Source organism: Microcaecilia unicolor, chromosome 1 (genome assembly GCF_901765095.1).
Source record: "Microcaecilia unicolor chromosome 1, aMicUni1.1, whole genome shotgun sequence".
NCBI classification, from domain to species: domain Eukaryota; kingdom Metazoa; phylum Chordata; class Amphibia; order Gymnophiona; family Siphonopidae; genus Microcaecilia; species Microcaecilia unicolor.
In genome coordinates this window covers 374,028,986-374,047,009 of record NC_044031.1, presented here as the reverse complement: position 1 = coordinate 374,047,009, position 18,024 = coordinate 374,028,986, and the positions used below count along the sequence as shown (strand labels likewise).

Here is an 18,024-nt window from a genome sequence, read left to right as displayed (position 1 = left end):
TGCAAAGGTTACTACGGGCAATCTGATTACTGAGTTAGCTTCAAAGGGTTTGTTTGAAGTAGTTTCTTTCTGAGAAGTTCTGAGTGAAGAGGACATTTCTCTGGGTAAGTGACATTATTTTGTTCTGTGCTTGGTAACTTAAAGATTGGGTTTAACACAGTTAGAATTTTTTTAAAAAGAAGAAAACTTTATTAACTCGTCTCCATACTCTTTCCCCCATAGTTTTAAAACTTGAATTTTCTGCCACATCATTAACAGATAGACTCTAGAAAGCACAGCAGGGCCTAGTTCAGTCCTCATTCCCACCCCTCCATATCCAACTCTCACGCACCTCTAGCTCAACTTTTCATTTATAGTCAATTATTCTAATTAATACAACAAGAAGAGAGTTTTCATTAGAGTTTTTAATTACATTTAATTAGTTTCTGAGAACAAACTCTAAATAAATTACATATTATACCATATAATGTTCAGGCTCTTTATATTCATCTGATATCCCTAGTACCTTAAGAAGTTTTAATTAAACAACTTTATAATACTAAGATGCAGACAGTAGTACAACAGCAAGAAGGGTACTATCCAGTCTTCTGAGTGTCACATGTATGATTATCTTCCAGTAGTAAATTTAAAACAAATCAGAGAAAATATTTCTTCACTCAACATGTAATTAAACTCTGGAATTTGTTGCCAGAGAATGTGGTAAAAGCAGTTAGCATAGTGGGGTTTAGAAAAGGTTTGGATAGCTTCCTAAAAGAAAAGTCCGTAAGCCATTATTAAGATGGACTTGGGGAAAATCACTGCTTATTTATAGGATAAGCAACATAAAATGTATTGTACTGTTTTGGAATCTTGAGGGGTACTTGTAACCTGGATTGCCCATTGTTGGAAACAGAATGCTGGGCTTGGTGGACCTTTGGTCTGTCCCAATATGGCAACACTTATGTACTTATGTACTAAGGAAGAGCTTTCAGGGCTACTGCATACACAGTCTACTCAGGCTTACAGATTGCTTGTGCAAGCCCAGCTCAGCCCAGCCCAAGGATACATCAGAGATGCAGTCATGGGAGACATCCTACACACGCTGGCTTGTGGTAAACTGTCAGGAACAGCACGAACTTGACCAACACATGCATCAACATCATCAGAGGAACTCTGTCCTGTTTTAGAGGCACACCTGCCTTGACGTTCTTCCACACAGAGCCAATGCTCTAGTTGAAACACTCTTCCACATATTTCCCAAGACAAGACCTCTCCTGGGAGTCAGAACAGGAGCCACATGATCTCTCAGTTGAGGAGTCCTATGGCATTCCATCTGAGTCTTCTCTGCCACCTGAAAGGTGTAAGTTTCCTCCAGAAAGTATATCATTTCCTGTTTTTGTCCATGAGATGGCCCAGGCCATATCTTTCAAATTAGAGACTGAGTTTCTGCATTTCTGCTATGGGACTCTGCATTATTTATACAAAGTCTTGCAGTTCGACTTGTCCTCAGCTCCTTATGTTTTCACAAAATGCCTGATAGGGGTAGCTGCAACACTACACAGGTAGGACATACATGTCTTCCCCTACCTAGACGACTGATCAAAGCAGCCTCCCAAGAGTTGGAGCACACTTCCGTTCTCTCCACCATATGTCTCCTAGAGCTCCTCAGATTTGTAATAAATTACCCCAAACCACATCTTCAACCAGTTTAGGCCTTGCAGTTAGTCTGGGCTGTCCTGGACACTGTTCAGGGTTGAACCTTTCTTCCACAACAGAGAGTAGACAATATAGTGCATCTCTCCACTCAAATTTCCAGTTCTAACCAAATTTCTGCTCATCAGATGCTCTGTCTACTCGGCCACGTGTCTTCAACAGTCCATGTAACACCATTGACTCAGCTCCACTTCCGAATACTTCAGTGGACTCAAGCCATGGGGCCGTTCTCAGTTTGTATTTGAGTTATTGCCAACTATGCCACTCTCTACAGTGGTGGATGGTTCCACAGAATCTCACCTGGGGACTTCAGTTTCAGCCTCTTCCACATCACAAAGTTCTCAACACAGACGTCTCCTTAGTAGGTTGAGGTGCTCATCTTGATGGTCTTCATGCACAGTGCACTATAGCAGTATCTACACCAGGCTGCATGAATGATGTCACCCACATGTGAGAAAATATATGCCTTCTGTCCTTGAAGAACATCTGCTACAGGTAAGTAACTTTGCTATATGTGACCTGCTGAATAAAAGGGTACCAAAAGTGGGGTATGTGACTTATTTATACCACAAGATAGAAGGATATGAACTGCATAACCCTGCCAAATTTCAGCTTCAGGTATGGACCAATTATGTGTTTAAACATTAGAAACATTTATCAATTTAAAAAAAGTAATTAACCCCAGAAATCATATACCCCATTTTAGGTAGAACATCAAATTTGTGAAAACTATTGCATATTCCTATTCTACTGACCCTGTAGTACACAAAACTTTCAAAAATGATAGTTGCTCAAATTAACACTCCAAACTTTTATAGCTTTTACCTCTGTTATTTATAAACCCATTTTTGGTATCTTTTCATGCATCGGGTCACATATTGTTGTGAATGATGCTGGCGAGATGAATACTACTAGATATGAACAGTCTGGCCAATATTCAGCGCAAGTTAACCATCCAGGAATGGCCACTGACCAGTTAACCCACCTCTCGGCAGACAACCAGTCATTTTCAGTGGCATTTTACAAGTTATTGCTGCTGAAAATGACCAAATAGTGCCAAAAATAAAGCTGGTGATGTTGGGGGCATTCTGTGGGCATGACCAATTAAGTCTCAATACTTGGAATTTAACCGGCCTGGCTTTAGCAGGCAAATAAGACCACATAAAAAGCAGACCTATCTTTGCCCATTAAGCTATGGCTGGTTATTTGCTAGCCAGCTTTACAAGAACTAGATATTTAATTCTGGTCGCTGGAAATGTCCCAACATTGAATATCCAGGTTGAATTCTGGTGGCGGGCAGTCAAAGCGCTGCCTGCTGCAGGCTGAATATCAGGCAGTGTTTTCTAATTTTTTACAGCATGTCTGCCTGTAACATATTATTGTTGAATGTGCAAGGGATGAATTGCTTTATTAACTACTACTACTACTACTACTTATCACTTATATAGCGCTACAAGGCATACACAGCGCTGTACACCATACATGAAAAGACAGTCCCTGCTCAAAGAGCTCACAATCTAAATAGGACAGACAAATAGACAGAACAACTAAGAGGTAAGGAAATTAAAGAGATGGGGATAAAAGGGTACAGGGCAAGTGAGTAGTGGTTAGGAGTCAAAAGCAGCGTTAAAGAGGTGGGCTTTTAGCCTGGATTTGAAACGGACAATGACAGAGGAAGAAAGTGTTGAACTATTTAAATAAAGAAAAGAATGATAATCTGATGCAGCAGAAACCCATATGCACTACATATTATGTTCCAACTCAAGATTGCATGGTTAGAGAAACATATTTTGGCTATTAACAAAAAAATGTGGTATGTCTATATTTTAATAAGTCTCTACAAGTGCAAAGTTTATGCAAGAATCAGATGACTGCAGGCAATGGGTTCTTGTTTTAGCTTCGATTCAGTGGAAGAAATATTTTTTTAATGAATGTTTACAACCTCAACAATATAGATTCCACACAGTTTATTCAGACTCTTGGGGAACACTATTAGAATATTGTTGTTGATTTCAACCAACTTTTGGATATGGTGCTAGATCACTAATCTAATAGCAGATCACTGTGTACCAAAACATTGGCAAAGATTAATGATATGATGGCCTCGCTTGATCGGTGGAGGTTGAGAGTGAGAAGAGAGAGGAGGTGCTGGACTCGGGTGGGGGTGTGGGGTGCTGACTAATAGTTTTTTTTTTTGGGGGGGGGGGGGGCGCACAAGAAATCCTAGCACTGTAGAGACTCCAACTGCCAAAAAGTTTTTAACATAGAAAAGTGTAGGCAGCTAAATACCATATGGCCTATCCAGTCTGCCCATCCATGACATCTACTCTTTCTATGCCACTCCCTTAGAGATCCTATGTACTTGTTCCAAGCTGTCTTGAATTCAGATACTGTTTTTGTCTCTAAATATTTCTAGATGTAGGACAGAGAAATTCAGTCTAGGTGTACAAATATGCAGATCTAAGTTCTAATATTTTGCAGTGTTAGAACAAGGTGTTTGCTATGTAATATATTGTTTCTCTCGTCCTTCAGGAGCAAGGTGGGGAGGTGACGCCTGTGCACCTGGAGAGGCTCTATGTCTCTCCCTAATGTGGAGCGTTGGGGCCTTATAGAATTAAATGACAGAAATAAAATGGAACAATGGCTTCGAAGTCATGAGACTGTGAAATTGGATCTCCCTAAAATTCCTGCAAGAAGTGAAGACACCATGTTTGATTACTATGTGACCGCTGATGGTTAGTTGTTCACAAATACTTTTCTTTATTTCAACTTTGTGGTATCTCCTTTCTTCCTTAATTTTGTTTTCCTATTTTATATGCCTTGGTATTGTATACTTATTTCTTTACAACCAGGGCACTTTCAGCTCCATCCTTTAGATCATCAAGAAATATCAGACATCCATTATCTGTTATAAATCCTGTTCTTGTACTAGTAATGTATGTAACTTTCCTTTTACCTCTCCTAGGAAAAGCTGTAAGCACTACATTTCAGTTTATTGTAGACGTTTGTTTTTTGATAGTGCACTGGAGTTTTTAGTTATATATGGGTGCACATTAACTAGAATTGCTGATCAAATAATTTCCATCTAATCTGAGACAATTTAATTTTTAATGAGTTATTACAATTAGTAAAAGAAACTATGGGGTCTTTTACTAAGGTGCGCTAGCATTTTTACCTCACGTTACAAATCAGCTAGCGCTAAACACTGAGATGCCCATTATATTGCTATGGGCATCTCAACATTTAGCACCAGCTGATTTGTAGCATGAGCTAAAAATGCTAGCGCACCTTAATAAAAGATCTCCTGTATTTGTCTTACTCAGTGACTGATATACTGATGGCAGGCTCCAACCACAAAATATTCACGTGTGTTAGGCATGTGACCTTTATTAGTCAGAGGGATCATCTGACTCCTGGATTGTATGGAACAGTTGAAACAAGGTTGAATTTCCAACATACTTCTCAGTTTTCATTTTGTTTGGGTTTAGCTCATGCCTTTCTCAGTAGTTCTACATAAGTTACATTCAGGTACAATAGGTATTTCTAGGCTTGCAGTCAGTCCCCACACTATGGCAATCAGCACGTTCTTTTCAAACACTGGCCACCATGGGCAAACAATTCCAAGGGGTCAATATTCAAAGTGAGTTAACCGGTTAAGAAAGGCTCTTGACTGGGCCCTGAGGGAATATTCAGCAACACATAACCGAATAGTGCCATTGAATATCCCCTCTAACTGCTAAAACCAAATTGGCTGTTTATATTTTATAGCTTTACTAGCCTTTGAGCCCGTAAAAATGGGCTATTATAGGAAGGGGGGGTTGAAAGGCCCGCCCCCGCCCCCGAGTTCACCGCTGCCCCTCCCCCTCTGAATTCGCGCCCCCCCCCACCCCCACGAGCCGTCACCACCCACCTTCCACCCGGCCGGGCCCTCGCTCCGCTATTGAAACAGCGAGGGTCCGGGAACGCAGCACTGAGCTCTGCTGAGCTGCCGACGTCGGCCTTCCTTCTTCTTCTCTGCCTGTCCCGCCCTCGAGTGACGTAACGTCGTCGAGGGCGGGACAGAGGCAGAGAAGAAGAAGGAAGGGCGATGTCGGCAGCTCAGCAGAGCTCAGTGCTGCGTTCCCGGACCCTCGCTGTTTCAATAGTGGAGCGAGGGCCCGACCGGGTAGAAGGTGGGTGGCAGCGGCGACTCGGGTGGGGGGAGCGTTAGACGGCGGTGTCCCTCCCTCAGAACTAAGCAGTACAGACCCTCTCTGTTCCGTCCCCGTCATCACGTATTGACGCGGGGGCGGGGCAGAGAAGGTCTCTACTGCGCATTTGCGAGTGAGTACGACACTCGCCTTTTATATATATTGATTGTACTTGCTAAACCACTCTTAACTGGCGAGCAGAGTAGAGCGGTGTACAGACTAATTAAAAAACAAGGGTGGAAAAGGAACTACAATTTCTGATTGGACAGTGAACCGTTCACAAACAGGAAAGGTAAGAGGGAGAGAGGGAAAGGGTCAGAGGCAGCAGCAAGGGGTACTGGAATAGGGGTCTGAGCTTCGTTTGCGGATCCCAGTCAGTCCGATCCACTGTATGCCCTCCCAAACAGCCAGCGTTGAGTTCACTTTTAAATCGTTTGAAAAGATTGCTGCAGATAGAGAAGGGGATCCCATTCCAAATGAAAGGTAAAAGAAAGAAAAAGGCCGTACATCTAGTGGATTTAGACTGTGCAGATTTGGGGCCTGATAGAACAAGGCGATGATTGTTCAAGGGCAAGGAGCCTAACGGGTGAGTATGGAATTGTGAGGCAAGGTAGGTACCCATTCTGAAAGCTTTAAAGGTCAATGTAACTGTCTTATGAATAATCCGTTGTTCAGCCAGTAACCAATGATGAAACTTCAATAGATGGGTATTGTGACAGTCTGTTTTGTGGACAGTGTGGGAATGGAGTTGGCATTTAATCAGATAAGTACCAATATCTAGCCTTTAACCAGGCATAAATAGCAGGTCTATCTTTCTCTGGTTTATCTTATCCAGTTATTTGCCGGTTGGCCGCATATACCCAGATATTTAATGTCAAAACCTGGACATGTCCCAACACTGAATTTTGTAGCAATGGTGGTCAGCGTTTAAATAAATGCTGATCACCACTGGTTATTATCCCCCAAATGTTTTCAGTGGCAATATCAGGATAGAGGCTACCATTGACTGTCCGGAAGAGCAGTAAGGTGCTGGCACTATCTAAGTAGCCAAGGTATACAATAAGAGGCAAGGATCTTCATCTGCCAACATGCAACACAATAAAACATAAAAATCAGATCAGCAATAATAAAAAAAGAAGTGGTTTATTGGAACAGTTACCTGATGTGGCCACGTTTCATCCACAGGCTGTGTCGGGTAAAACTATAGAGGGATAATAATTGACTTCCCCTATTAGTTAAAATCGTATCCAAACTGCAAAAAGCACTGCTCTACAAACACAAAAGTGTCTGAGGAGTGGAAATGCTGTTTGAAGAGAAGTTTATTGTACTACCTAAATAGCGACATTATTCAGCTGCTAGTCATATTGCCTTATCTGGATAGCTCTTTTTGCTGTCCTAAGTTATCTGAATAGTTATCCGGATAGTGCCACCAGGGCTGCCGAGAGACAGAGCCAGCACCGGGGCAGGACCACCGCCGCCATCGCCACCCCCCCCCCCCCCCCCACTTGGGACACAGCTGCCGCTGCTGCCCCTCACTCACTCCTTAGGCCACTCCTGCCTCCTACCTTACTGTGTCGTGCATCTGCTCCTCCCCAGCCTTCAAGGGTGACCTGGTGCCACGGTCTGTCTCTCCTGCTCTTGTGTGCTGGGACTGGGTTATCGCGTTAACACAATCACTCTGGTCCCGACAGGAACAGGAGAGAAACAGACCTCGGTGCCAGGCCCCCCTTAGAGGCTAGGACAGGGGAATTTTGCCTCCCCTCCCCCCACCCTCCCAGCAGCCCTGAGTGGCACTGAAAATCACTGCTATCCAGAAAAATCATGTTTTTGTCCTGACTCTGCCCCCAGATTATTCCAACAGTTGTGCTGAAGAGGTCTGCAAAGACAGCCAATGGCACTATCTAGGAAGTGCTGCTGATTATCAGTCTCAGCTGCATTTATTTGGGTAACAGGTATTGCTAGTCAGAGAAGCGCTTTTAAATATCAGTCTCTTCTACCTGGGACAACAGTAGTTTAACTGACTTGCAAAGATCACAAGGGGCATCAGTGGGATTTGAATTCTGGTTCTAGCCCACTGCTTTAATCACAAGATTATCCTCTGCTGTTTCTACAATGCTGCCAAATGAAAATCCCGGAGTGGCTCATCTGTTTCCTATGATGTGGAGCCAAGTACAATAGCCATGCTAATACTTGTCTAAATAATTGTTTGAATTTCAGTGAAGAGAAACTGCACTCATTCCCTTTCTTCCTTTCTCACTGACTTTGACGCCTGGCTTTTCTTCTTTCTTGAACCTTCATCTTCTTCCCTTATTCTTGGGGATTTTAACATTCATGCTAATAATCCCTCTGACTTATGCTTCTCAGTTTCTCGCTTTAACATCCTCTTTCAATCTTCAACTGTGCTCCACTACCCCTACTCACTTCTTCTCCAACTACTCACTCTCCAGTTTCTGTGCCTCAGCTGTTCCCCTCTCTGACCATCATCTGGAAACTTTCACACTTAACCCCCCCCCCCCCCCCCCCCAGTCCCATCCAATCGCAACAAATACATTTAGGAATCTTCAGGCTATTGACCTTTCTACTCTGTCCTCCAGTGTTTCAAATCTTAACCACTATGTTATCCAAGTCTGTCATTGAGGCTGTCTCTTCCTATAATACTACTCTCTCCTCTGCTCTGGATACTCTCACTTCTCCCATTACCCATTCTGTAAGTCATACCAAACCCCCAGCCTTGGCTGACGCTACCTCTCTGCCTCTGTGCCCGCTCTGCCGAACGCCTTTGGCTGAAATCCTGTGCCCATGCTGATTTCATACATTTCAAGTTCTTGCTGACCTCCTTCCAGTCTGCTCTTGCACTTGCCAAACAGGACTATTGCATCCAGTTGACAAATTCCCTTGTCTCAACCCTCGATGTCTTTTTGCCACACTGAACTCTCTCCTCATAGTGCCTTCACCTCCAACTCCCTCTTCACTTTCTCCCCCAGACTCTGGCTGAGTACTTTCATGATAAGGTTCACAAGATTAAACTTGAATTCTCAACCAAGTCACCTCCACATCTCCTTCCCTTAGTCCATTCTCTCAATCCTCCTTCAATGCCTGACTCCTTTTCTGAAATCAGTGAAGCGGAAACTGCACATTTTGTTTCTTCCTCAAAACTAACTACCTGTTGCTCTGATCCCACCCATCTACTCAGCACTCTCTCTCCTACTGTCATCCCTTTTATCTGTCATATCCTCAATCTTTAACTTTCCACTGTGACTGTTCCTGATGCCTTCAAACACGCCATTGGCACATCACTCCTCAAAATACCTTTATTGGACCCTACCTGTCCTTCCAACTATCGTCCCATCTCCCTCCTCCCTTTCCTATCCAAGATACTTTAATGTCCTGTTCACTGCTGTTGTCTTGATTTTCTTTCTTTTCAAGCTATTCTTGATCTACTTCAGTCTGGTTTTTGCCCTCTTCATTCAACTAAAACAGCGCTTGCTAAAGTCTCCAATGACCTGTTCCTGGCCAGATCCAAAGGTCTCTATTCTATCTTCATCCTTCTTGATCAATCTGCTGCTTTTGACACTGCCTACTCCTTGATAAGCTGTCCTCACTTGGTTTTCAGGGCTCTGTTCTTTCCTGGTTTTCTTCTTATCTCTCCCATTGTACTTTTAGTGTATACTCTGGTGGATCCTCCTCCACTTCTATCCCACTATCAGTTGGTGTACCTCAGGGATCTGTCCTGGGACCTCTTCTTTTCTTCATCTATATTTCTTCCCTTGGTACTCTGAACTCGTACCATGGTTTTCAGTATCACCTTTATGCTGATGAATCCCAGATCTACCTCTCCATACCTGAAATTTCAGCAGGAATCCAGGCTAAAGTATCAGCCTGCTTGTCTGACATTGCTGCCTGGATGTCTCACTGCCTTCTAAAGCTAAACATGATCAAGACTGAGCTTCTTATCTTTTCCCCTAAACCAGCCTCTCCTCGTTCCCCATTCTCTATCTCTGTGGATAACACTCTTATCCTCCCTGTCTCATCAGCTCGTAACCTTTGGTTCATCTTCGATTCCTTTCTCTCCTTCTCTGCACATATTCAACAGACTGCTAAAAACCTGTCATTTGTTTCTCTATAATATCAGTAAAATTCGTCTTTTCCTTTCTGAGCACACTACCAGAACCCTTATCCACACTCTTTTATCACCTCTTGCTTAGACTATTGCAACTTGCTTCTCACAGGTCTCCCACTAAGCCATCTCTCTCCCCTTCAATCTGTTCAAAATTCTGCTGCACAACTTATATTCCACCAGTGTCGCTATGTTCATAATAGCCCTCTCCTCATGTCACTTCATTGGCTCCTTATCTGTTTCCGCATACAGTTCAAACTCCTCTTATTGACTTACAAGTGCATTCACTCTGCAGCTCCTCAGTACCTCTCTACTCTTATATCTCCCTACACGCAACCCTGGGAACTTCGTTCACTGGGTAAATCTTTCTTATCTGCACCCTTCTCCTCCACTGCTAACTCCAGACTCCGTTCCTTTTATCTTGCTGCACCATATGCCTGGAATAGACTTCCTGAGCCGGTATGTCAAGCTCCATCTCTGGCCATCTTCAAATCTAGACTAAAGCTCAACTTTTTGAGACTGCTTTTAACTCCTAACCCTTACTCACTTGTTCAGTACCCATGTTTTATCAATTCAACCTTAGTAATTCCCTTATCCCTTATTTGTCCTGTTTGTCTGTCCTAATTAGATTGTAAGCTCTGTTGAGCAGGGACTTTCTCTTCATGTCCAGTGTACAGCGCTGTGTACGTAGAGCTATAGAAATGATTAATAGTAGTAGTATCTAACAGCACTGCTTCTGTGAATGATAATTTTTTAAAGCATAAATCCATAGATTCTTGGAGTGCTAAAGTCATTGTTATCATTACTAGGTAAATGGATGCACTGGAATACCTGTGTTGAAGAATATATTTATCCCACTGACAGTACCCCAGAGTATGGTTCCATCCTGGTTCCAAATGTTGATAATGTGAGGACGGACTTTCTTATCCAGACCATTGCTAAGCAGAGCAAGGTAGAGTTTCCCAGCCTTCTTTGGTCTCCTATCAGTGATGTCTTTTTTGTGAAATAATTAAAGGCCGTTTAAAGACTCACCCTCCCCTGCCACAAGATATGAACAGTAAAGGGTCATGGATTTGATATACCGTCTTTCTGTGGTACAATCAAAGCAGTTTACATTTATTATATGTAGGTACTTTCTCTGTCCATAATGGGGCTCAAAATCTAAGTTTTTTGTACCTGGGGCAATGGAGGGTTAAGTGACTGGCCCGGGGTCACAAGGAGCTACAGTGGGAATTGATTCTGATCAGTAACCGTTAGGCTACTCTTCTACATAACATCATCTCTGCACAGTTTTAGAAGTCCAGCCTTAAGTTATTCATTCACTTTTACACTTTTTTTTCCTCACGCCCTTTTCTATCTTTTGCTTTCCTTAACATTTTCTTTTGTCCTGTATAATTTTGTAGTTCTTTTCTATTTCCATTTCTAATTTTATATTGTACACCGCTTTGATGTAAGTGAAAGGCAGTATTTCAAATACAAAATAAACTAAATATGCAATAGACAATCTTCATTAATATATATCCATTTTACCTCTGCTAGTGTGGCACCGAAAAATCCCCATGACTAAAAGTTAGGTGCAGCCACTTACACCAACTAAAACCTGGTGTAAACGCCCACACCTTACTTAGGTGCAGATTGGGCATATTCTATAACACTGCATATAATTTGTAGGAACACCCATGGCTGCCCCTCCTATGGCCATGTCCCCTTTTGAGATCCACACTTTAGAAATTACATGTACCACTTTACAGAATATGCTTAGAAAGTTGCTGATAATTGCGTGTTATCACCCAATTATCAGCATTGGTTGGCTTGTTAATTAATTAAGTTACATTTGCAATTTGGCCGCACTTCCAAATTTGTGCACGCAACTTTAGTTGCCATGTATAGAATTCCCCCATATAAGTTTAAGTTTAGGCACACCCATTTAGATCTCTCATATACCTGACATAAATGGAGGCAGTTAAATGTAGTAAGCACACAAGCATCTTACAGTATTAAATGTCTGCCCTGCCTGTGGCCCATACATCTGAATATCCCCCCCCCCCCCCCCCCCCCCCCACCAATTGCGCTCTGCCACTTGAATAATACCACTTAGATGCCTTTATGTCAGTATTCTATACATTTAGGCACACTGTTTATACATAAATGTATGCATCTTGTCATAGAATTGTCCTTTTAGGACAAGTGTCACCTTTTAGTAAACATAAACATTCCTTAAAAATGTGTGGGATAAATACAAAGAAATCCTGTTTAGAAGGAATAGATCCAAAGAAGCTTAGCAGAGATTAGGTGGCAACACCAGTAATTGGGAAGTAAAGCCAGTACTGGGCAGACTTCTATGGTCTGTGCCCTACTCCTGGCTGAATAAATTTGGATGGGTTGGAGTGGAGCCTTTCACAGGCTTCCATTCCGATGACAACTTCAGAAGGTTTAGAACAAGGACAGTGCTGAGCAGACTTCTACAGTCTATGTCCTGAAAATGGCAAAGACAAATCAAGATCAGGTATACATATGACGTATCACATCATACCTTATGTAATGAGTTTATCTTGCCAGGCAGGCTGGATGAACCGTGCAGGTCTTTATCTGCTGCCATCTACTATGTTACTGTGGGGCTCGTTTTTAAAAGAGAAAAACATCCAAAAGTGGCATAAATCTGCATTTGGATGTTTTTCTCACAAAAACGTCCAAATTGGTATTTTCAAAACCAATTTTTGGACTTTTTTCTATGAACTCCATCTAAAGTGCATTCAAATCACAAGGGGGGCACGTCGAGCTTGTTAAGGGCGGGATCTGGGAGTTCCTAAGATGTTTTTCTGCCATAATGGAACAAAACAAAACCATCCAGGGCTATAAGTTGGACATTTTGGTCTAGACCTGTTTTATTAACGAATCAGCCACAAAAATGTGCCCTAAAATGACCACTGCAGGAATAAAGAAATGACACCCCCTTATTCCTGCAGTGGTCATTGATCTCTCCAACACTGCAAAGATGTAAATGAAACAGTACATACCAGCCTCCTTGACAGCTTCAGATGTTATGGCCAGTCCTATTAGAGCAGCAAGCAGGTTCCTGGAATAGCCTAGTGGTCAGTGCAGTGCACTATAGAGAAGGTGGCCCAGGCCCATAATCCAATCTATTAAACTTGTGGTTGAAAGTGTCAGCCCCCCCCCCCCAAAAGAAACCCTAAACCTACTGTACCCACGTATAGGTGACACCTGCAGCCATAAGGGCTGTTGTAGTGATGTATAGTTGGGCATAGTAGGTTTTTTGTGGGTTTTGAAGGGATCACTCACCATACAATATAAGGGGTTAATGGTAAGATGTGTACCTAGGACCTTTTATGTGAAGTCCACTGCAGTGCCCCTAGGGTGCCCCATTGCTCTGCTGGGATGCCTGTGTAGCCAGTCTACTAGGAAAACTGGCTCCTCCTGTGTCCCAATGGCTTGATTTTGTGCATTTTTCACTTTCATTTTTTTTTTGGGGGGGGGGGGGGGGGGGGAATGGTCCAAAAAGATAGACATACTAAACACACATCTAGGAAATGGTAATTTTCAAAGAAAAAAAGATAAATGTTTTTCTGGTTTGAAAATGGTCATTTTCACTACTTGATTTTTGAATGTTTGCAGCAAAACATCCAAAGTCAGATTGAGATGTCATATCAAAAATGCCCCCCATGTAAAAGAAAAAAAGTGCATACTTTCCTTTATAGAATAGGCTCCAGATGGCATCTTTTTATAGAATTGTTCCCTAGGTGTAAGTGAAAGCACAATTCATATTCTAATATCATTTCTCATAGAGCATCCTTATGGAATAAGGCTGTTACTCCCCAGTGGATTTCTATTGTTTTCTTTCACTCGATACAGCAGTGTGATACTCACTTCATGTTTCTTCTTTTAGGCTGTACTATTAATTGGTGAACAGGGGACTGCGAAAACTGTCATCATCAAAGGATTTTTATCAAAATATAACCCTGAGAGTCACATGGCCAAGTGTCTGAACTTTTCATCTGCCACGACCCCTCTCATGTACCAGGTATTCTACATGATTATACAATACTGTTAGATACAGCATCAATCTAAATTAGCCTCTTAGTATTCCAGAGAGATGCAAAGTTCTCTCCGCACAATAGATTTAGAACACTATTGGTACTGTGCAAGCTTTTTCTTGAATACTTTCAAGAATGAAATCCAGATTATGGAAATTGTAGGTATTTTATTTTTGCTTTATTGTTAGATGTAGCGGTCAGCATGCATAGATATTACCCATCCATCTTTGTTCATTAAGAATTCTCTCTTAGGTTTGCTCTTATGAGGTCAATACATTTAGGACCTGGTTTTATACCTCTTTTCTGCATGAGTTCAGCTCTTCTTTGATAGAAAATCTCTCCCCTTGATATTCAACCAGTGACGGACAGCATTTTTTAAAATCTTTACCGTCACATAGGCTACATGCCTTAATGTTTTGGGAGGCACGGGCTACCCATGTTACCCCAAGAAGACAAAAAGCTTTTTTGTCTGTTTGGACTTGTTATTTACAAGCTATCTCATACAGGGCAAGAAGTGCAGTACTGAATAGATTCCAGTGTGTATCATGATTTGGTTCTCACCTAACAATAGGCTGGGTTGGGGTCCTCTGCCTGTGGAACGGAGGATGGGGTTGAGGGGGGAGGTTTGGGATTCTTCAGTATGCTCATCTTATCACAATAGCCTGGAGTCATAAGAGTCCAGACAATGGGCCGTCATAGTTGTACATGGTTCAGGGGATGGGTGGCAGTGGGTGTTTTGTGGAAGGTGTGAAAACCAGGATCATAAGTTTCATGCGTTAGAGAACTTTGTTCACTGTTGTGCTACTGCCTATTTTTTGTTTTCATGTACATGACTGCTGCATTTGCCTTGTACCGTTGCCAGCTAAATTAGCCCCCAATATTTAGTGCCATTTGTCAGCGAGCCATGAGGGGCAGGAGTAAGGGTGCTGTGCCTCTGCCCCCAAAGACCCCCACTGGACCACCAAGGAGACAGATAGGCCCTGGGAGGGGTGGGGCGGGGCATCTCAGTCTGAGGGTAGTTGGGAGGAAGGTACTAAAGAGGCTGGGAGGAAGATCTGGAGGGTTTTAGAAAAAAAAAATTAGTTATGTGGGTGCTGCCCGATATTCACTGCTGGCACCTACATAGCTAAGTGCTCTAATTTAGGAGAGTTTTTGAGCTGTCCTAAATTAAGCCGCTTAGTTATGTGGGTGCTGGCACTGAATATTGCTGGCATCTGCATAACCCGAAGCTTCTCCGTCCCTGACCTGCCCACTTTTTGGTTGGGCGGTCTGTGGGGATATTCAACAGAACTGAATATCCCCACTTAGGCAGTGGGAAGCAATTTATGCGGGCAGGAAAGGCTCCTGCTCACTTAAACCACTTTGAAAATCAACCGGTCTGTGTCTAGATAATAGAGATTATCAAGGAGATGCCAGTTTTGTTTCTCCTTATTTCCTCCCAACATAAATTCGCAATATGCCTCCTTCTCAGAAGAGTAACAAACAGTTTATTAACTTTTCCTCAACAGAACACAGCTTGAGATTCCACCGGTGAGTACCCTCGCAGTATTCCAGGCAAGATTTTACCACAGTACAATTGTATACTCTCCTCTACTCTTGAGTGTGGCTGGTTCTTGACATGTGGACCCTTAAGATCCCATCCTTGCATAAGGTCTTTGAGCTAACCACAACCATGGCCCCCTTGTCAGGGTCAGGATTTCAGCCAATGGTCCTGTGGTACACACTAAAAACTTTGAGAACAGAGTACAGAGACAGTCAATTGCAGAGATTACTGTAGTAGTCCTTGATACTGAGCCTCCTCATACTCAGGGTGACTTTGTCAAACACCCCTGTTCAGGCACTCCTGGCCGGCACCTCCTCTCCTTAAACAAAACACAAGCTCTGGTACTTCCTCAGCATTCCAGCTCTTCCCATATGACAAAACATACTTGGTTAGAAGGCTTTTGGCAATATGCAAATTAGACACTCCTCATGGCCTAGCCTTATGCAAATCAGCCCTGGGTATATCCTCCACCAACCAACTCTGTGGGAGTAATTCTCCTTCAATCCAGTTCTCTTTCACATACCAGTGTTGAACTGTTATTGAGCCCTTCCTCTGGAGTACTAGGAACTTAGTTAGACAGCTTCCACCCCTTGAACAGGACAGTACTTCACTATCATCTTACGGTTCTGTCCTCTATTTCCAAATAAAGTTGACTCCTCTTTCTTTGCTTAAGAAGTCCACACCCTGGGATTGTCCGTCCATCCGTCCGTTCCATCTATCCTCTGCAGTTACCAGTAAGACTTCTTCCTTCTCCAGGCTCCTCCTTTCTCTCTGCTTCATATTAGAGAGTGCTTTTAAAGGTCTCCAGGCTCTGAACCTCTCCCTCTACTTAACATCCCACCTATAGGGATGCTGGCCTCCGCCACTTTCTTAAAAGGGCAATGACCCCCTCCTTACTTGACGATCCTGCATCTGCAAATTCTTAAAGGGGAATGTCATTCCTTTCACCTGTTTGGCCTGGGACAGAAGTATGCAGGACTCCCTCCTGTGGCCAGTCTGAGATAGGACACCACCAGTGCCTGTCACAAGATGCATAGAGCCATTTGTTATTTTTCCAGTTTAGACTCTTGAAAGACTTTTCTCCTTATTCCATATTTGGCTGAGAGACCAGGATCTATGGTGAATGACATTTAGTTAAATGTGATTTTCTCATTTTTTCTATGGCTGCTCTAATAGATGGGATAAATACTATAGTGAGCATCTGTTGCTATGAGTACAGAATCAAACTCTCTTAAGAGAGTGGCTTCCAGTGCTGCTTTCATGCCAGTTATTAGATGTTGGTGTAAGAGCAATAGTTGACTTAATCCTTACAGAAATATCTGTGTTATATCTATATGGATGTGAATGCTCAGGGCTGGTGCTAGACATGATGGGGCCCAGTGCAAACGCTTGGGAGGGGGCCTCAAATCATGCTTGTAGATTGTCACTCTTTCAACTTCAAGCATGTTTGGGGTCCCCAATGACATGGAGGCCCAGGGCAATTGTCTTGTTTGCCCATCCCTAATGCCGGCCATGTGAATGCTATTACAAGAGCATACCTGATATTAGTGAACTTAGAAGCACAAGGATAGAATCCAGTTTTCCCTTTTTTTCTGAAAGGCAGAGCTTGGTTTAATGGCCAATAATGAGTGGCTTTAATTCCAGGTCAAAGAGCAATAGAGAAAGTGGGCAGCCTCATTATGTGCCCTTTTGTAACACTATAGCATCAGATAAATAGCCATTGACCTTGATCTGGGCCAAAGGTTTTGCATATAAAATCTGCACCTTTCTTAAATAAGCTTCCCCTATCCCAAATCAACATAATATTCAAAACATTCAATATTATTGAAGGCCTTTTCTGCATCCAGTAATAGCATACCTTTTGGCATGTTGTGAGTTTGAGCAGCACTCAACAGCTCACAAAGCAAAAGAGTATTATCAGTGGAAGATCTACCAGGACCAAATCCCATTTACTCTTTAATGATTATAGTAGGCAAGACAACAGCCAGATGCTAAGCTAGAATTTATGAATACATTTTATAATTTGCATTGCGTTGATTAATGAAATTGATCTATAATTTTTAACATAACTATTATCTCAGCCTGGCTTTTCATGTAATACAATTGTAGCTTCTGCCAATGTTCCTAATACACATTCAAAAGCCTCCAGTGTCTGAAAAACATAATAATTTAGGGATGAGTGCCATCTCAAATACTATATAAAATTCAACAGGCAGCCCATCAGGCCCAGGGGCCTTTTGTGAGAATATAGATTTAAGTGCAAAATGTATTTCTTCCACTGATATTGGTCTCTCCCTGCATTTCTGTTAAGGTGGGATGACTAATTTCATTAAGAAAATGCCCTTTCATTAACATCCTGAGGAGCAGTATATACTGTAGCTCAGAATAATAATTTTGAAACTGTTCCAAAATTTCACTATTAAAATTAAC

General features: G+C 42.4%; 1 protein-coding gene across 1 annotated transcript in view; it reads left to right on the top strand.

Moving 5' to 3' along the window:
- The window catches only part of DNAH5 (dynein axonemal heavy chain 5), a 925,453-nt gene that overhangs the window by 475,345 nt on the left and 432,084 nt on the right, over positions 1–18,024 (top strand). The window contains 5 exon segments of the mRNA XM_030220396.1: positions 4,225–4,270; positions 4,273–4,296; positions 4,299–4,427; positions 10,809–10,951; positions 13,904–14,038. Coding sequence (XP_030076256.1) covers positions 4,225–4,270; positions 4,273–4,296; positions 4,299–4,427; positions 10,809–10,951; positions 13,904–14,038 — 477 coding nt within the window.